This window comes from Denticeps clupeoides, chromosome 3 (genome assembly GCF_900700375.1).
Source record: "Denticeps clupeoides chromosome 3, fDenClu1.1, whole genome shotgun sequence".
Taxonomy (NCBI): Eukaryota; Metazoa; Chordata; class Actinopteri; order Clupeiformes; family Denticipitidae; genus Denticeps; species Denticeps clupeoides.
Genome location: NC_041709.1, coordinates 1,526,394 through 1,546,641, shown reverse-complemented (window position 1 = coordinate 1,546,641; position 20,248 = coordinate 1,526,394). Strand labels below are relative to the sequence as shown.

The window sequence follows — 20,248 nt, the reverse complement described above, 5'->3', positions numbered from 1 at the left end:
TTGTCAGGTGCCACCGTAACAAGATCCTCTGTGGTGATAATATTATGGCAGTTTTTTTCCTTCATGAACCAGAAGTCCCAGGTTCAAACCCCACTTACTACCATCGTGTCCCTGAGCAGGACACTTAACCCTGAGTGTCTCCAGGGGGGGACTGTCCCTGTCACTACTGAGTGTAAGTCGGTAAATGCTGTTTGCTGTTTATTAAGTGGTTGGACTTGTTTAAACGGCCAGTTCTGTTGGTAAAGAGGCGGTACCAGGGGGGTAAAAACCACTTCCCCATAGCTGAACGGTGACGCGGAACAGGAGCTCTCTCTCTCTCTCTCTCTCTCTCTCTGTCTGTCTGCGGAACTGAACTTGATCAGATGCAGCCACGGACCTGAACGTTGCTTCGAAGTCGCGGGGATGGCGGTGTGGCGGCTCCTCGGCAGGCACGTCGAGCCCGTGGTGGCCTGCGCGCAGGTCGGCAGCGCCTTCTACGACACCGGCCTGCAGATGATGATGAAGGAGCGGTTCGCGTTCCCCGAGCAGGAGAGGCAGCAGAAGGCCATGTCGGACTTTTACATGACTTACAACATGCTGGGCAAGTTCGTCCCGATCGTCCCGGCGATCGTCCTCTCCAAACTCGGAGACAGGGGCTACAGGAAGGTGCCGATCGTGGCGCCCCTGGTCGGCTACCTGGTCTCCAGGCTGCTCCTGCTCCTCGTCATCCTGCTGGAGTGGCCGATCCAGGCCATGTACGCGGCGACGGTGGTGCACGGCGCCTGCGGCGGCTTCTCGTCCTACTGGGCGGGCGTGATGGCGCTGGTGTCGGTCAGCACGTCCGAGGAGGAGCGCTCGGTGCGCATCATGCGCATGGAGCTGGTGTACGGCCTGGCCGGGCTGGTCGGCAGCCTGTCCTCCGGGCACCTCTTCCAGCTGTACACGGTGGAGCTGAAGGGCGGGGTGCTGCTGGTGGGCCTGAGCGTGCTGCTCTACTTCCTGTGCCTCGCCTACGCCGCCCTGGTCCTGGACGTGTCGCGCCCGGCCGGCGGCCACGATCGGCGCGGCAGCGCCGGCATCCTGGACCGGCGCCCCCGGGACACCGCCAACATCGCGCTGCTGTTCTGCGGGGCCATACTGTACGACGTGGCCGTGGGCGGGGGCGTGGAGATCCTGGTCTCCTTCGTGATGAAGGAGCCGCTGAACTGGAGCGCCACGCTGATCGGCTACGGCAACGCCGCCGGCTTCGTGATCTTCATCACCAGCTTCCTGGGGGTGAAGGTCTTCTCCAGGCGCCTGAGCGACGCGTCCATGATCATGGTCGGCATGATGTCCTTCTGCGCCGGAATTTACTTCATGGCCTTCGTCACGTCCACCTACATGTACTACCTGGGTAAGGTCCTACACCTCTGACCCAGGCCCGTTCCCCTTTCACCCCATTGGAGATGTCCCTGTCACCCAGATTTCCTTCACGTTATCCATGGGATGGTCAAATGTCCCTAACGCACTGCAGTGTGAGACCCCTGCATGAAATATTGTCCACTGAGGGTGGGGGCCGTAGGCAGCCTTTTTGGGGTGACCTCCGCATCACCTGTTTACATTGCTGGAGTGTTCATCCAGGAGCTGGATTTTCTGGTCTTGCAACAATCAGCCGAAGATGTGACATCTTCCCTAATAGTAGCACAACAAATGCAAATATACACTATACACACACACACACACACACACACACAGAGAGAGATTAAGTACTCATAGTATGTCCCAAAAAAACCCCGAAAAATTATAATAATTATGCCGTGTGTGTGGTGGCCGTCAGTTATGCATGAGCCACAATGAAAGTTGGGTACAATATGCATTACTAGAACAACAATTCTGACCAAACGTTTAACCGTTTGTTCGCCAGATTTGCACTTGTTCCCTTTTGCTTCCTCTTTCTCCCCTTCCCTTTTCTCTCTTTCATAAGCCTGGTGCACAGGAAGTGATAGTACATATTCAACATGTTTCACACTGTGTTTAAATGTAATGCCTGCTGTTCGCAGTCTTGATGTCCTAAAATGGGGACGTGAAATTAAGAAGAGATTCCAAACTAAAGCCTTGTGAGCGCCAGCGGTTCTCGTAAATCAACAGTGCCCTTTGTACATTATTTATAAGTGTACTGTATGTATTTAATCGTGAAAGGGTACATATTGCTCGCCACATCTTCTGGGAGAGTACTGATTTGACTTGAACCCTTCTGTCTCTTCAGCCCGGAGTCTCACCTTGTTCGCACTGATCCCGATGCCAACAATCCGGTCTCTACTCTCAAAGCAGATCAAAGGCTCATCCTATGGTAAGACTGATTGACTCTAATAAATATTAGTACTATATTAGTTAGTACTATACTAGCAGTAAAGCGTTATATTTAAATGCAAAAAGATGTTACTTTTACACCAAGTTGAGAATTAACTTAAACATATAGGGAGCACAAAATTAAGACATCCTAGATGTGAATTAATGAAGTATTCTTATTAAATACTTGAATGTGCTGACAACAAAATCACACCAGAATTATCATTGGAAATCCAAATGATCAACCCATGGAGGTCTGGATTTGGAGTCACACTCCAAATTAAAGCAGAAAAACACATTCCAGGCTTTTCCAACTTTGATGTAATGTCCTTAAAACAAGTAAAAATGAGGCTCAGTAGTGTGTGAGGCCTCCACATGTCTGTATAACCTCCTTAAAACACATGGACAGGCTCCTGACGGATGGTCTTCTGAAGGATCTCCTCCCAGACCTGGACTAAAGCCTCCACCAACTCCTGGATAGTGTGTGGTGCAACGTGCCATTGGTGGATGGAGTGAGACTACGGAATCAGATTTGTGTCAAAATTTTAAAACAAAACTTTCCTAATATCAAACAAAGACATTTCAACGTCTGGAATTTTTCAAAATTCTCTTTCATTTTCACTTGTGAGACTTTCAGTCACGCTGCTCGTTTTTACAGTTTTACTACCGCTGGCTTTTCGGACACTTGTGGTACAGTTCTCTCGTGTGGGCGGGGCTTCGCCCCATTGGCCAGCAGGTATTTGAGTGTCAGCATTGTTTCCCGGAACAAGTGATGGGAAGTTTGGTTAATTTCTCTTGTGGCATCCGCAGCCTCGTATTCCATTCGCACAACAGGATGTGAAAGGATGTGTGTTGCTTCCTGAGTGGACAGTTGACTTGGAGTTACATCTGTTGTTCCCTTTTTTTTTTGAGCGGTGTACAACTGAAACCCCCATGGATTTGATGCACAAATGTGTTGGCTCAAGTGAGAAAAAGCTGAAAACTTTTACACCACTTGTTACGTTACAGCCTTATTCTAAAATACATTTGAATGTTGTTCTCTTTTGCAAATTTGTTAAAAAATTAAAACATTTATACACAATAGTTACATTGCTTTGCTATGACAGTGAAAACCTTCACTGATCATCCTTGAAATGCTTCTACAACTTGACTGGAACCCATTCCAGGGAATGGTCTGCAGACCTCTGACACTGGATTGTGGCAAGGAACAGATCTTGGAAAAGTAAAAAAAAAAAAACAATAACAATAATAAAAACTATTTTAGGTCCAAATAAGCACTGTGGTCTCCATTAACCCTGAAACCACCTGGATCCTCTGGCCCCCTGAGTAGTGGTTAACACACTCGCCTGTGAACCAGAAGACCCGGGTTCAAACCTGAGCAAGACACTTAACCCTGAGTGTCTCCAGGGGGGGTCTGTCCCTGTAACTACTGTAAGTCGCTCTGGATAAGGGCGTCTGGTAAATTCTGAGAATGTGAAATGTGACCAAGAACAGAATTACTATGGTGGAGCTTAAGTGTTCTTCTTGTGGAAATGGATGGTAGTAGCCTAATGGGTAGCACACTTGCCTATGAACTAGACAACCCCATTTAAATCTCTCTTGGCACATGGCAGCCTGTAAGAAGGAAAATCCTGTTGCCAGATTTTAGAATAATGTAAAAGCATGTATGCGTACCTTGTGGTGGTAATGTAAGCAGCGTTTGGGGGTATTTGGGGAGGCTTCTCAGAGAGTTCTCTCCGTATTATAACCACCACCCCTCCCTCTCCCACCATTTCATTCTGACAGACAGAGCTGTCAGGAGAAGGTGTCTTATTCCTGTCTTTGGGGTCCACCAGCCAGTCCACAGTCACAGGTTCAGATCATGCCCTCTACTGAAAGTAGTTGTAAAAGGGCTCAGGTCTCAGTCCTCTCTTTTTCACCCTACAGGCATGATCACTTAACTTCTCTGTTCCTCCATCAGATGTACATGCTGCTTCCAAAATCTCTGCATGTCTAACTGACACTTCATCTTGGATGGCAGCCCATCGTCTAAAAACCAGTCCCACCAAAAATAAATAATCATTCCAGCAGATTCTTCACCACATCAGGATCTTGCTGTGTACCTGAACAACTATAAGATCTCTCCTTCTACAACTGCACGCAACCTTGGAGTAACTATAGACAACCAACTCTCCTTCTCAACTCACATCACCAATCTTGTAGATTCCTTCTCTACAATATCAGATGAATCTGCCCTTATCCACCCAGATACTTGTTCAGTCCCTAGTAATCTCACAACTAGATTAGTGTAACTCCCTGCTAGCAGGTCTACCTCTGAGTGTCATCCAGCAGCAAATTCTCCCACACCGCCCCTCTTCTACGTTCCCTCCACCGGCTCCCAGTAGCTGCACGCATCAGGTTCAAAATACTGATGGTGGCCTACAAAGCCAAACATGGAGTAGCACCATCCTACCTCACAGCCCTTATTACACCTCGCACTGCACCTCGTATACTCCGAGCCTCCAGTACTGCTCGCCTGGTACCTCCATCTCTGAAGGTAAAAGGAAGACGCTCATCTAGGTGGGGGAATGAACTTCCCCTCGAGGTCAGACTAGCTTATAGTCTCATTTAGACTAACTTATAGTTTGACTTATGTAAGAAAACCTAAAACAGAGGGAATAAAATGATTGTATTCGTGAGTCCTAGTGAACCAGAACTAATGACTTCATTGATGGTGACATGAAAGCATGATGTAAGTCGGGTGGGTGCCAAATGGCGTAAATGTAATTTGCAGAGATGACGCAGGTTGGAGGAGTACCAGACGCAGCCTTCAGTACATTTTTTGAAAATGTGGACTGGCTGGTTGTCTGGACTGGGCTAAATATTGTACACTGAGCTGCTTTTCAGGCAGGAATGCCATGCCTGACTCAGACTGACATCACAAGCTGGTTAATGTGTGCGATGGGTCACTGCCGGTCTTCTGATGACCGAAAATTAAAGCATGCACGATGTATCATTGCCATCTGCTCAAAACCAGATGAATGGTGCCTTAACTATTTTCTTTTCATTTAAGGACTCGTACTCATCTCACTGCAACTGTCCTTGATGATGGCCAGTTTAGTTTATACTCCAGTCTACACCAAAGTATACCAGGCCACACTGGATACTTTCCCGGGGTTTGTCTTCACAATGTCCAGCATAATCTGCTTCCTGGCTATAATTCCCATATGGTAAAAATAATTCATTTTCAATTTACTGTAAATATATTGGCTGTAAATTAATATTAACTCTATACTGTTTTTTGGGTTTTTTTTTTATTTCCACTACAGCATTGTTGGGTGCCGAACAGCACACGAAGGATATGAAAGAATCCAGGGGAACTGACACTGTGCCTTTATGACCCTATATCTGCGCAGAGACACCCAACATGGTGTAAAGCTACTGAAGACCCACTTGCGATTGTGAATAATTGATTTTTTTCTAGGGTGTAGAAGTGTGTGTTGAGTGTATAGCATGTGTGTGTATGTGTGTGCTAAATCATGGTCATTTTAGCATTTTAGTCTTTTATGACTGACAGCATCTTTGTATTCATCATTGTGATGATTGGCTTTTGAAAGGTCAAGATTTTTTTGTAACAGTGTTGAGATTTTTTTTTATGGAATTATTAACCATTTTTAGTACAATATGAATATTTATTTTTGTAAGTTAAATTCAACTGATCAGTGATTTGATCTCAATTTTATATTGAATCTTTCAACATAAGCAGACTTTTTAAAACTTAGTGGTTTACTTTTTGACAAATGCCAGCCAATAAAAAAAGTGTGTTGAACACATGGTAACCTTGCATATTTAGTTCATATGAAAATATAAGCGTAGAAGAGTTAACATTGAATTGTAAAGGGGGAAATTCACACATCCATATCACACATGAAATTATTTAATCAGTAATTGTACTCCTTCCTGTCCGAAGTCCTGAAATTGAACCAAGGGATGTATCTATACTTCAGATTACTGTGTACATACGTATATATATTTTTTCCTGTCTTTTATGATTGCACTATGGGGGGGTCTGTGTGAAACATTATTTCAATACACGGTGTACTGTGTATACTGTTGTACTGACAATAAACCAATCTTGCATCTTTCTCTCAAGAACAGGTTACATCTCTAGATGTTTTTTAATGTTGTCATGTGAGGAAATGCAAAGTTTCAAGTAAGGAAAGTAGTTTCAAAACAATGCAGGGGGTTCTTTCTTTCTTTTTTTAAGTTTGTTCTGCATAATCATGTGAAATACGAACCTACTGGTCCCATTAGTGACAACAGATTTCAGAACTTAACAAAGAAGGGTGGAGAAGACATAGGATCAGCACGTTGTCACATTGTTCTTGTAGTGGCAGAAGGAAAACTGGAAAAGCTGGAACAATTGTCAAGAAGCATATAACAGGTTCTTCTGTTTAGTGAAAAGAAAAAAAACAGAGAAGACAATTTTCCAGATCAAGTGTGTCGGGTGACTTCACAAATGTCTGAGCTTGTTATGTAATAAAACATAGCATACAGTATTTTACATTACTAACACATACATAAGTTCGGATGCACCTAGTCTGTGGCGGCTATAGAGTCAAAGATGGAGGCATTTTGAAGAATCTAATGCCAGAAACCTATTTAGTATTTATTGCAGCAGGAGAAAGTTGAGTATGTTTGATGTTTTTTCAGAGTCGCCTCTTTTTGCCGTGATGGCTGCTTTATCCACTACAGTCATCATCAAAAGCCGCTTGTTGGGATGTTCATTAACATGAGTGAAGGTGCTCAGCATAATAACACTTCAGGACTGTTGGAAAACCATCCTTGTTGTCAAGAGTGTGAAATGCTGCAATCACGGCAAAAGCTCCCTGACTTCTGGTTTGGTTTTTAAAAAAATATTTTCACCAGAAATATAGTCTAAAGAAAATCCAAGAAGCATGCTTGATGCAAGTCATACCTCAGCCACATGGACAACTTTTACTCCATCAAAGTGGAGCAGTACACCACCACAATTAGCATTAGAAAGAATGAGACTCCCGTTTTTAAAAATGAGAAATTTTATGGGGAAAATAAATCCATGCCAATCACATTGTCCATTTGCAAGGTAATATTTTATGGATTTCTTGGATTTCTTTTCAGTTGTTAAAACAAGGGCCAGTTCTGGCCAAGTTATAGCGATGGCAGGACTACAGGACGTGATGCAGGCTAAAGCTAATGAGCTGCAATGTCTTTTTACAGCAGGACCTCTCTTAGAACTACACAGACATTTTCAGCCATGTGGAACCGAGGGCTACTTACAGGACCTTATCATCTCTTGTGCAGTCCTACAATGTGTGTTACTTACAAGACATTTTTACAGGACTCTTCTAGCCAGTTAGCATGCTAACTTGATTAGCTCATAGAACTGGACATAACGTCAAAACTGTCATCACATGACATTCTATGCACCATTTTGGTAGCTTTTTGAATATTGAACTGAAAAGGGAAGATGTGAAGTGAAGTGAAGTGATTGTCACACGTGATACACAGCACACGGTGCACACAGTGAAATTTGTCCTCTGCATTTAACCCATCACCCTGAGTGAGCAGTGGGCAGCCATGACAAGCGCCCGGGGAGCAGTGTGTGGGGACGGTGCTTTGCTCAGTGGCACCTCAGTGGCACCTTGGTGGATCGGGATTCGAACCGGCAACCTTCTGATTACGGGGCCGCTTCCTTAACCGCTAGGCCACCACTGCCACATGTCATGAAACACAGAAGCAGGTGGACTTCTTTTTAATTTGGCCTTTAAATTGAAGTGAGAGGTCAGGTCACCTTCTCCCGAGGTAAGTTTACATCTTTTTAGATTAAAAATGTGTGAGACACTCGACAAAGGCACTATTCCTCACATTCGTTTTATTGGTCCAATAATTTAAATCACTTGAGGTAAAGGCAGTTACTTCAAAACGACACAAATGTACAGGCTTCTTTCAAAATGTACAAGTGTTACATCAAACATCAAAATGTTCACTTTATGAATTCAGTATTAAACAATTCACACATAATTAAATATCCTTTGCTAAGTTATGTAAACACAAAGCAATGTGTTGTGGGAAAATGAAAATCGGAAAAGCTGAACACATGTGGTTGAAGAAAGTGTAGACAACAAAGACATCGTACTGATAAGTAATTAATTTGCTTCGTCATCCTGCACAGATAATATGTAGCCTCAACAATACCATTAGCAACAATGCTAGCCCTTTATAGGGCAGCCATGTCACAAAACAAGGTTTCTCAACTATTCTCAACAATTTAAATGAAAATGTTCCCTGCCCAAACTAGCTGGATCAAGCATGAGGTCTAATTTAAATTGAATATTTTATCCTGGTTGTCTTCTCCCTGTGCGACCACCAGGGGGCAGAGTCGAAACAGATTTTTGGACCATGGGTTGGATTAACCATTGAATTGCATCAATTTTCTTTCAACAAATATTTCAACCAAAACTACTGGTTAAAGAATTTCACCTGCCATTTACAAGTCTTAATGGTTTTCGAAGTCAAAGTGAACTTAATGAGTTTGCAGAAACATAATTATGACATTTTCCTTCAAAGTTCACATGGATGTCTATTTACTGCAATTTTGAAAGGTTTGTAATATGATGTTATGCGTGTAATATTTCAAAAGTCAATTATTCTCTTTAGATTTTATGTGCAGAATGATTCTGCCATGTCTGTTTTTTTATGTGAAGTTGGAATTAATTTTTTATAGCTCAATGTACCATAACTTTGATGTATCGCTCTTTTCACTCATCCAAAAAGGCCTCATCCATTATCTTGAAGCTGTAAGCCAGTTATCTATAACCCAATAGGTATATTGATTCAACGCTAACAACATTTAAAGCATTTTCAGGTTTGCATTAGAAATATAAAGAACCAAAAATGCATTTACTAGAACAATAGTCCCAGCCAGCGCTCTACATATATTGCCGTTCTGCACAGTCTCTCACCATCAGCTCTCTAATGCACCTAGTAACCTTTACTTGAATGAGCTCAAAGAGAAATCTGGGCATTTAAGTATTAGTTACCGTGCGGTTCAACAGATGCAAATGCTGGGTACTTTCATCCCTCATGTACCCTTGTAAAGACAACATGAAATAGCTTCAGCAGCAGGCCCAGCGAGGGGTAGAGGACAGAGATCAGTATGCCAGGACCATGTGAGCAGGAGGGCTGGCATATTGCACTTGCCATTCCCAACCTGCTGCTGGATAAGTAGGATCTGGGTGACAAAGTCACAAATCTCCTGGTCCGAAACAAGTATGGTCACTGTGACATTTTGTAATATTGTGCAACTCTTTAGATAGATAAAATATTTTATATACTTTCACAATGTTTATTGTACCATTAGTTATAAAAATGCTACCATAAAAGATCACTTTTTATCATAAACATTTACATTCTCTTATTAGAAGCGCCTTACAATAGGTTTAATCCAGACCCAAATCTACTTCAGGGAGATGATGCTTCACAAAGACTGTTCTATGGTTTAAATAATCTAGAACCCATTTGGTTTCCCAAAATATGATGATTAAAAACGTCATGTAAAAATATATCTGACCAAAGCACAAGTTTGTCTGCTGCAGTTGGCAGGGCTGGGCCAGTGCTAATACATTCCCAGGTTCTCAAACAGTGGGCCCTGCGTATCATCACCATTGGAGGGGTCTTCAACGACTTCTAACAAGTACCCGCAAATCCACAAACCAAGACTCTGACTTCCTCTACTGAAGTTATATCAAAGTGTTATGACCGTATCTGATGGTGGTTATAGAAATGAAGGAGATATAAACCGATTCGCCACAGTGCTGCTGACACGGATATTTCAGCAAAGCCAACAGGATCGGTGTCGCTTGGCACGTGTTGCTTGAAGGATGCGGAGGAAACAGGATGAAACTCGGATTTTATTCTAATGCAAACAGAACAGGTCATCTTACACAGTTTTTATTAAAGAGTGCTGGGTTCCGCCACCTCATTTCCTCGTGTTGCACGCTGACAGCTTTACAAATGAAACTCGATGTCAGCGCTCCTGGAACAGGACCGTCGAGGCAGCAACAGGAAACATGAATTCCGCACCCGCCCGCCCACACCACCCCAGACGGCTCTACAACATTTCACGCCACGTAGAACCTCCACAGTCTCGTGCACTTCAGGCCTCGACGCGAGGCTTGGACCGCTCCCACCGGGGGCGACCGAGAGACCCCCGAGACACATCTGCGGTCCCATAGAAACATTTTGGGACGTTTACTTGACCGGGTGGATGGGCAGGGGCTATAAACACAACCTGGAAACACACCTGAAAAAGACATTTGACAGATAAAAAAAGTAAAATCCGCGGACGATGTACAGAATGAGAAAAGACATTTCACCCCGGGTCCTTGGTGAAATGGACAGTTCGTACCTAAGAAACAGCATAGTGAAGTCACCGAAGGGCAAAGCAACAACGCTCGTGACGGTTCATGTTGAGTATGGGTGGGGTTTGATGCTACTTCATGCAGTGAGAAGCCTCCGCCTGCGTACTAGGGTCCTGTAATTAAACGGAAAACGCGGCTCCTTAGGTCCCCCCCTCAATCTTTGGCCAGAGGGCTGGACAAACCCTCAAAAGTCTTTGCTTGGTCTGAGGGCGAAACGAGAAGTGACAAAAAAAAAATACACTGCAGCTCAGACCAGATGCAGCGGTAAAACAAAAACGACGAGTCTCGCTTCTAAAAAAAAAAAAAAAAAAAAAAAAAAAAAGGACCACCGGCAACCATGTGCTAAAAATCTACAAATTAGCCATAGGTCACCAAAAAAAAAAAAATGTACAGGTTGGCTCGCTTGACGTATCCTTCATTTCTGTCCCATGATCCTTCGAGACGCTTCTCCTCGGGTGGGTCTGTGGCCAGGCTGGTTTGGTGTGCTTGTAAAGAGACGTAACAGAATGAGCGTTGGCCACTCGGCGCACTTAGACCCGCCGGATGGGAGGATGGCCAGCGGAGAGTTTCACAGATGAAACGCTTGAGGAAAGAAAACAAACAGCATGATGAAATACTTGCGATCCCTCCCAGCACCCCGGCGACGAACGCGGCCCAGTCAGAGAACCGCATCACGTGGCCACGCCCACCCTCGCCGATGAAAGGCTGTGTGGCAGGTGACGGCAGCTCAGTTCGTCTCAGGTTTGCCGTTTTCCTGTTTGTCCTGTAACAGTGGGATGAGGGACTCCCAGGCCGCCAGGCACTGCAACGCAAACATAAGCAAGCAATCAAAATATGAATTATTAAACGTCCCCTATTATGAAATAGTTTTTTTGCTTTTATATAGGTCTTACTGGTCCCCAAAGACTATCTCTGAAGTCTCTTTCTGAAATTCAGTCTTGGTACAGAATTACCACCACTTTGAGCCCGTCCCACAATGATTTCCCCAGGATGTGCCATTTTGATGTGTGTAGCTTTAAATGATAATGAGGAGGAGAGAGGCCTATAGAAGTGAGCGGGCATTCACAGAATGTTTGCCGCAAACAGGAAGTCATGTCAGTGTTTTTCTAGAAAAAAAATGTAATTAACCCATTGGTTCTTTACACGGAACAAAAAAAAAAAAAAAAAACATTAAAATGCTTCACACATTTTCAAGACATGATGGTCAGTGATGACAATGTTTTAGGGGACTCGTGGGAAATTCTCTGGGATGAAGGTAACCTTTCCCCTTATGACAACATAATGGGACAAATTCCAGACCCGACTGTCTGGGCGAAACAGAATGACCAAAGGACTCTTTATACATTCTAGCTACTACAGGACCATAGATAGACTATGGGAACTCATATTAATGTTAAAAAAATCTTACAAAGTGAAATATTCATAATAGGGGACCTTTGAAATATTGGAATTATTTTTAAAAAATTGTTCAACAGCACCTTGGTCAAAAGCCCCCACTCCACATTTTCTGAAGTGTCACTCAAATAATTATCATAATTAAAAGGCACAGTAAATAACTTTAAATTTCACATTCAAATGCTGAGCGAGCTGCTCTTGGCTATTTTAGAAACATGATGGTGCAACATGAAGACCTCTGTGGAACGGGTCCCTCTCCATATATAACCACATATAAATACATTGCAGGAACCCAACTATTGGGCAGAGAATTCCATTCCTGGCCACAGACCTCCGTCATACTGCATCACTATCATGTAAACGCGGCCAACAATGTTCCAGCTTTCACAAAAGCCAACCTCTGCATTTCCATTTTCCACCCTGGACTCTTCCCAGTTGGCAGCAGCCGTTGGAATTTTGCAGAGCCGTGTCGGTGTTTTGTGCCAGAGCTACGCTAAAAGGTGAGAGAAGTCCTCCGCAAGTCAAGCGCAAACATCAGACGCAAGGGGCCACAAAACACGGGATTAGAACCCATCTGATTCCACTCCAAAATCGAAACAACAGTTAGGATTTGGTTAGCATGTCAAAAACGTTCTTTTGTTCAAGCTTGATTTTCCACATAATCTAATCTCACGCAAGCTTGCTTAATAGCAGTGCTCAAGAAACACCGCTATCATACTGTGAGCAACAAGCTGTCAGTGATATCAAGTTGCACATTACGAGCGGAGTGCCAAGAATGTCATGTTTCAGCCCCCGGGTTCGTTTGTAAGAAGAAGAGTCAAGTAAAAACACAGCATAGCATCTGTATCAAGGTTCAGAAATATGGTGTAACAGGATCAGTGGTACAACAGTGTAATACAGGGTGGGTCATTTATATGGGTACACCTTAATAAAATGGGAATGATTGGTGACATTGAACACATTTTATAAGTGGTCAGAAACTTGTAAATAACTCATGAAATAATAAAGTTACGTTAAAATTACCAATAAATTTGATGGGTCACATGACCCTCTTCCTATTGAAAAAACAAAAGTTGGATCCAAGATGACCGACTTCAAAATGGCCACTGTGGTCACCACCCATCTTGAAAAGTTTGCCCTCACATATACTAATGTGCCACAAACAGGACGTTAATATCACCAACCATTCCCATTTTATTAAGGTGGATCCATATAAATGGCCCACCCTGTACATTTGTGCACAAGGGTCTAAAGGGCCTTTTCAATCTAGAGCAGGATTAAAAATGAAGAAGAGCCCAGATCATTCCGGGACCTTGAGGAGCAGATGTTACTGGGAAATGTCATGTCCCCCGGTCCCCTGTCCCACAGCAGCCCTTGCTCGGTCCAACCTTCTCGTAGTACTGGATGTTCTTGTCTGCCATGCCCGTGAGCAGCTGCCTGAAGTCTTGTCTCTTGTTGTTTTGCCACCGGTCCCAGTCGGCTTTCAGGTCAGCGTTGAAACACTCCATGCGGTCCTGGCACTTTTCCACATCTGTGGGCATCTGTGGAAATGAGACTCAGGGGTCACCGGGTGTGTCACCGGCAGCACCACAGTTTCAGCAAATGGCAATGTCACCTACACTTTATATTTGAAGTTCAGGAAATTCACAAAAACAAAATAGCATTAGCGTAAATCAGAACAGTCGGCTTAATTTCCCTAAAATTAATAGCAAACAATGAATAATTGGTTGTACCATGGGCTCCTGTTCAATTTGCAGAGTAAATGATTGCTTCTTTTTAGTAAGTAACACCTCTGCACTAAAAAAAAAATCATTACTACTCCATTACCCTGTGTGCTGTGACAGATTTTTTTATTAATTTATTTCTGCAGTGAGAAGTGAAAATTAAAACAAAATCCTTTCATGACGAACCTGTGGACTCACCCCTGACCTCTCCTCTTTGCGAAAGGCTACAGCTTCCAGCTTGGTCTCATACTCCGCTTGTACTTGGTCCCTTTTTTTCAGGACATTCTGTGGGATGACATGACGGTTGCGAACATTTAATAATGTTTTAACTTTAAAAAAAAAAAAAAAATTCATTCTGGTGTTTCTGTCCAGACATCATATCTCTGCTAGTGAGGGGAAGTTAGCCATCACCCCACAGTTGCAAACGTCAGTTTCCTGTCCCCAGCCTGACAGGAAGAGCTGCCACGCTGCGCACTGCTGGGGTGAGAGGTCAGAGCCACCATATGGAGCAGGGAACGGTGAACGTCGGGTCTCCAGGGCTCTCTCGGTGCTGACAGGAGACATCTCGCCCAGTCCATCCCCACACAGCAGCAGCGGTGCCAGTATTACTGAGATCCAAGGGCTCCTTCCCACCACACAAGACGCACTACCAGCTAGCAAATGCTCAGAAGGACCAAAGAGTGGGTTCTAGCATATTTCATCCTCCTGCATTATCAGAGAAGCAAATAAATACACTGGGGTACTGGACAAAGGAAGACACACAAAGGTTGTCCTCAATCTATGAAGATGAAGAGATTCAGGACGGGCTGTTGGGTTTTCTGAAAAGTGCCAACATCATAATAATAAAACAAGACGTCTCCGAATTGATTACAGATAGTTCAAGCAGGTCAACTGGGCTGGGAACAAGCCTGGGACACCTGGACAAAGCCATTATTGTTTCAGAGATTCATTTCATAGCGCTAGGTTCTCTCGCCAAACCATGTCACCAATCACGTGATTGTCACACAACGAACCATCATCCTAGTGAGCAGTGGGCGGCCATGACAGGCGCCCGGGGAGCAGTGTGTGGGGACGGAGCTTTGCTCAGTGGCATCTTGACTGTTCGGGATCCTTACCTGCTACCACTGCCCTGGAAATGAATACGGGAAAATGGCGAAGGGGCTTAAGAGGGGGGCTCGTGTACCTTCATGGACTCGATGTAAAGAACATATTCTCTGAGCACAGGCAGGAAGTCCTCGCACATCTCCTCCGTGAGCTCCTCCAGTGCACTGCAGCAGTTTGCCACACAGCCAGCCACGCCCTCCAGAGGCTCCTGCAGCTCCGCCTCGAAGGATGCCCAGCTGGAGTAAACCGGCCCGTACTCCTTAAGCTCCACCAGGTACTCTGGTAAAGCGAGGGCGAGAGTGAGACTGATCCACACTGATGCATTGTGGGTTATTGCCTTCCCAGCACCCCGTTGGGACTGCACCGCAGACAGACTGCAGCGCTCACCTGACTGCTCTTTGATAATTCTCTGGGCGATCCGGTCTATGGTGCCCAGCTTCTGGGTGAACACGTCCAGGTATTCTCCCATGGCGGCGAACTCCACCGGCCGCCCTCGCAGCTTGTACCCTCCCGTCACGTACTTCACCGACTCGCCCATTTTCGTTAGCAGGGCCAGGCCTTGCTTTTTATAAGCGTTCAAGTCCTGAGGAAGGAAGTTAGAACCTGGGTTACATTTCCCCAACAGGCCCTATAATCCAAACAGAAACAGCATCTAACTAAAGATATGCGAAGAAATAATAAATAAATATAAAACATAAATATACAAATCAATGCCCAGGCACAACATGACTTATTAAATAAACCTCAGCCAACAATTTCACCGGGCCTTACCCATTCAGGTCGATAGTGAAACGGTCATTAGAGACCCTGATAAACCCATCTGTAAGGCCGTTCTGGCCACAAGTCAAAACTATCGATTAGTTTGAGTTTTTATGACTCGGCCGCTCATAACAGGAGTAGTTTTCATTATTTAAAATGTCTAAACCATAACGTCTCTCACCTAAATAAAATCACCCCTACTGGCTCCTCCCCCTTCAAAACATCAGGTTGGTCTACTGGGTGACACTTAAACAAAAAGGCCTGTTTCCATTATGATGAATATCGAGCACGAGATCTTACCAGATCTAAAAGGGAAAAAATGTCAAGCCATCAGTCACCTTAGCTGAGAGGAAGACGCTGAAGTGCTCGTTGAACGACAGCACCGGGTGGTCCGCGACCCTCTTCAAGAACTTGTCAAGGGCCTTCCGCCTCGTCTCGACAAACTCCTCGGAAAAGCGGTCCACCACCCCCTTCATCACGAACTTTTCTGGCAGCGGCTGGAGGGAGGCGAGCAGAGGCAGGCTGCCTATTTTCAGCCATCTTACGACATGACTGATGGCTTCGTGACTGATGGCCTGGAGCCTCCGCTGCCTACCGGTATGAGATGGGTGGGCTGGCTCTCCTCGAGCTTGATCCGCAGCCAGTCGAAGTCCTGGTAGCGGCGCCTGACCGAGTACTCTGGCAGATCAAACTCGGCCCTGGTGGTCTGGCAAAGGAGAACGGAATTAAAAATTGAGTTTTTTTTTTTTTTTTTTTTTTTTTTTTTTGTTCCGTTTATTTATGGCCGTCTGCAAAACCCCTTTTTCTGGGGGGCGGCAGAGCGTGCGGGAGACGTGCCGGCTGCCATTTTAATCAAAAAAGAAATGCGCCCAGTCTAGAGCAGGACCCTCCAACTCTCTTCTCCCAGATCCACCACACTCGAGTCAACTCAAGCCCTGGAGTTCAAAAGGAACTAGTGGACCCATCAAGGCCGGGTTGGGTTTTCCCACGCGGATGAAAGTCATGAATATCACAAAGACATTTGAGCCCAGAATAAAGAGTAAAACAGGGGGTTCAATTAAAATGCAATCAATTAATTTCCGAGATGAAGATGAACTAATGGGTCAGAAAAGGCTTCTTAAGAAGACACACTTATCCAGTCTTCACAAAAATTGTCCTTTGGAATTTGTTTAAGGAACTTGGAGAATAAAATGTTCGTCAGGATCTTGGCAAACGAGGCCCAAGCAGGCTCTGTTTTCCCAGACCGACGCGGTGTTGTGCTGATTCCACCTCTCTTCACACGCCATCCATCGCCGCGCTCATTAACGGTCTCTTCTGCGCTGAGGAAAAAGACGCCGGACGAGGGGGACGGAGCTGAGGCACGGCACAGTTTAATTGCCCTCGGTTTGCTGAGGCAAAAGAATGCTTACAAGGACCAAACGCCCTGACGCGACGCTGTAGGTTTAAGAATAAGATCAACTTCAAACAGCCAACAGCCAACCAATTGTTCCTTAAACAGCATAATATGAAGCGTAATAAGATCTGATTTCTGCTGTTTAATGTTGCTTATATGCATTGATGTAGTGGTTTACGATGGATTTATTATGAGCATAAGTATTTGTAAATGTCCAATTCAGAAATAAGCATGTTTTTCATCATATGGATAAGAGATAATCTTCTTATGAAAACACTGAGACTAGCCAATCAGCATCTTGGGTCAAATACTTCTGCTATAATAATAATAATAATAATAATAATAATAATAACACCACCAGCAGAGCTAATAGAAGATGAAATAATGGGTCAGACACTTCAGGGGTTTCTCCACCAGAGCAACATTAAGAAGTCTTTTTCATTCATTTATTTATCACGCTAACCTTTGTTGAGACTCGATACGTGATATACGTCTCCATGGTGGACACATGCTTCCTTGGGTCGTCCACGGTCACAAAGAGGTCACGGGTCTCTCCATCCAGGTCATCGTCCAGCTGCAGCCGATTCAAGAGCGAGGAGGAGGAGGCGGGGCTTGATGTGTCCACTGGAGTCCCGTTGGGGAGGCTCAGGTCCTGGATGGAGCAAAAGAAGGTCTTAGAGCAACCCTGCCAAAACATGGTCTACAAATGGCATCTCGTGTTGCACGTTATGTCTCTCCTGCCCCACTGTTCCACAGAATCGCCAATACGATAACTGTGAACTGCAATCTGATGCTGTTGTAAGGAGAAGGTGGAGGGGCTATTGCTTGCCGGGTCATATTATATTTTATTGATTGTACTGTAGTGTTTGCAACCATAAATAGTGTCCAGAGTTCAGCGTTATACAATACAGTAGAGCATCGTAACATAAATATCCACAAAACCGACCATGACAGGCGACCCCTTCACGTTTACAGGCTCCGGAAGGAATTTTCCGAGAGACAAAATCATGGACCCACCTTTAGGGTTAAAATCATTTAAATATGGCCGCTAATAATCCCCTGCGGGTCAACAAAAGGCAAGATTTTAGAATTACTACGATAACCAGAGGCAACGCTGTCATTACAGGGCACGGGGGGGTGGGGCGGTCATGGTGAAGCAGCAGCGAGTGACAGATGCCACAGTCCCCAGCCGCCAGGCGACCACGGCGCTGATGTGATGGAAGCAGACAGACGGCCGTCAACAACACACCTCACACCACCCTGATATCCAGCACATTTCAGGGGGACACTAGTCAGGATGCCACAACTTGCCGTTCCGTGACCTCTACGTCAGTGTGTGTGTGTGTGTGTGTGTGTTGAAAAATCCACCTCTGGCGCTGCCAGGCGCTGCCAGCAGCAGGGAAACTGTCAGTCGGTAACAGACACCACTGAGAGGCAGACTGTTGTCTCTCTCACACACACACACACACACACACACACAGTCTAGGGGCTCTTAAACAAGCCCACAATGTCAGATGGAGACATAAAATCCACATACAGAAGACAAAGAACGATCACACGTTTAAATTCGAGGACCTGAACTAAGACGCTGCTGACCAGCACGTTCCCTCGCGGCGAAAATACACGGTCACTTCAGCTGGATTTACTTTACAACAAGGCAGCGCACCGAAAACCCGTTCAAAACTCGCCAGACAACTCGTTCAAACTACGCACAAACCTCACAACCGTCTCACGGCACATGAGCCGCAGCCGAGAGCCACAACAAGACCAACGCGCTTCAGCGTCTTTCTGGGGCTCCACGTCCACCGCGTGACATTTCCAACGCTTTAGGGTCACAGTTAAAGGGGGGAAACGACATCAGCAGAGAAATGAAAACGAGTCCGTGCGTGACTTGCACGACAATAGACAATGGGCTCGGCGTCACCAGCCAAACACGGCACCATTATCAGCGTCCCTGCGACCGTCAGGACAAAGACGAGGCTTCCAGCGTCCAGTGAAACCACCCAATAATTATTCAATAATAATGACGTTTTAAAGAACGTTATGCGTTTTTTAAGCTTCGTTGTACTTTTGCTTGGTCCTCTAAGCTTAGAATTAATGGCATGAAAAAAAAGATAGAACTGGGAGCAAAATATCATTCAGCAATTGTCAGTCTAAATAAAGCCTACAGTTAAAAAAAAAAAAAAAAAAGTGTAATTAAGGGGAAGGAAGTCAAGAAGCACCAAATCATCCAAGCAAAAGAAGAAAAAAAAAAGCCCCATTACAGTCCTCTAATAAAGCGCACCCTCACCAGGGCCGCAATCCGAAGGTTGCGGGTTCGAATCCCGCACACCAGGGGCGGCGGTGGTAAAAAGCAGCGGACACATGCCGTCGTGCCACCGTGTGCTGTGCTGCAGTGTTTTTTTTTTTTTTTTTTAAATCAATCGATGCCACGATCCACCGGCGATCGAAGGGTTTCGTTTTGAGCCCGTGAAGGAGAGAAAAAGTACCACGACTACCGTGCGAGGGGAAAACAAAGAAAGGATCTGGAGGCTTTTTAAAAAGGCGTTTTTGTTACTCGGCTGTTCTACACACATCGTGGAACTTCTTTAAGGAAGAGAAACCCGGAGCCGTGGCGACGAACTCAGCATTTTTCTGATATACGGCGTCAGCGCGCTGGTAAAAGGGGACATCACGATGTCCCCCAGATGGAACCCGCGGGGCAGGGGTGGGGGGACGCACCTTCTCGCCGATGCTGCCGGTCGCGGCGGCGGTCCCGACGTCGGGGCTGGGCGTGAGGACGGAGGAGTCCTCGGCGGACAGCGGGTGGCAGATTTCCTGAAGGGACCTCTGGCCCGACGAGCAGAGCGTTTTCGGGGTGCCGCCGCTCATCGTGCGGCCGAGGCGGCGGGAGCAAGGGACGCGCTCCCGGGGGATGGGGGGGCGGCTCGGGTTCTCGTCCTCAGGTGGTGTCTTGCCGCCCGGAAAACCGTGTGGACTGGACCCGCGTACATCTGTCAGCTGGTCTGCACCGCGCAGGTCCGGAAGTACAAAGAGAAGAGACACAAATCACAGGCAGCTCACGTGACCAAACAGCGCCCATTATCAGCTGGGGAGCAAAACACGGACTACAAGAATATTATACG

General features: G+C 45.4%; 2 protein-coding genes across 4 annotated transcripts; one reads left to right on the top strand and one right to left on the bottom strand.

Annotated features, from left to right (window-relative positions):
• Nucleotides 1-303: 303 nt before the first annotated feature.
• On the top strand, nt 304-6,354 carry slc46a2 (solute carrier family 46 member 2). The gene is made up of 4 exons (XM_028971050.1): nt 304-1,372; nt 2,225-2,308; nt 5,360-5,516; nt 5,616-6,354. The coding sequence occupies exons 1-4, from the start codon at nt 403-405 to the stop codon at nt 5,668-5,670; spliced, it is 1,266 nt and encodes a 421-aa protein (XP_028826883.1). The 5' UTR covers nt 304-402; the 3' UTR covers nt 5,671-6,354.
• A 1,829-nt stretch (nt 6,355-8,183) lies between these two features.
• snx30 (sorting nexin family member 30) lies at nt 8,184-20,155 on the bottom strand. Of its 3 annotated transcripts, XM_028972588.1 has the most exons (10): nt 19,845-20,155; nt 17,587-17,775; nt 16,326-16,436; nt 16,069-16,227; nt 15,359-15,554; nt 15,051-15,250; nt 14,054-14,152; nt 13,532-13,684; nt 11,438-11,550; nt 8,184-11,330 (listed from the first exon to the last, which is right to left on the bottom strand). In XM_028972588.1, the coding sequence occupies exons 1-9, from the start codon at nt 19,992-19,994 to the stop codon at nt 11,476-11,478; spliced, it is 1,332 nt and encodes a 443-aa protein (XP_028828421.1). In that variant the 5' UTR covers nt 19,995-20,155; the 3' UTR covers nt 8,184-11,330; nt 11,438-11,475. The 3 variants fall into 3 exon arrangements, with proteins under 3 accessions (XP_028828421.1, XP_028828420.1, XP_028828422.1); XM_028972587.1 differs by having other exon boundaries at nt 8,184-11,550; XM_028972589.1 differs by having other exon boundaries at nt 8,184-11,550; nt 14,066-14,152.
• Nucleotides 20,156-20,248: the final 93 nt, after the last annotated feature.

Excerpts from the sequence above, each read along its gene's own strand:
- slc46a2 (XM_028971050.1), top strand. The coding sequence starts at position 403 with ATGGCGGTGTGGCGGCTCCTCGGCAGGCACGTCGAGCCCGTGGTGGCC. Across the intron at positions 1,373-2,224 it reads CACCTACATGTACTACCTGG|CCCGGAGTCTCACCTTGTTC; the intron begins GTAAGGTCCTAC and ends CTGTCTCTTCAG. Across the intron at positions 2,309-5,359 it reads GATCAAAGGCTCATCCTATG|GACTCGTACTCATCTCACTG; the intron begins GTAAGACTGATT and ends TTTTCATTTAAG.
- snx30 (XM_028972587.1), bottom strand. The coding sequence starts at position 19,994 with ATGAGCGGCGGCACCCCGAAAACGCTCTGCTCGTCGGGCCAGAGGTCC. Across the intron at positions 15,251-15,358 it reads AATTATCAAAGAGCAGTCAG|AGTACCTGGTGGAGCTTAAG; the intron begins GTGAGCGCTGCA and ends TCGCTTTACCAG. Across the intron at positions 13,685-14,053 it reads GGTCAGGGGTGAGTCCACAG|ATGCCCACAGATGTGGAAAA; the intron begins GTTCGTCATGAA and ends TCATTTCCACAG.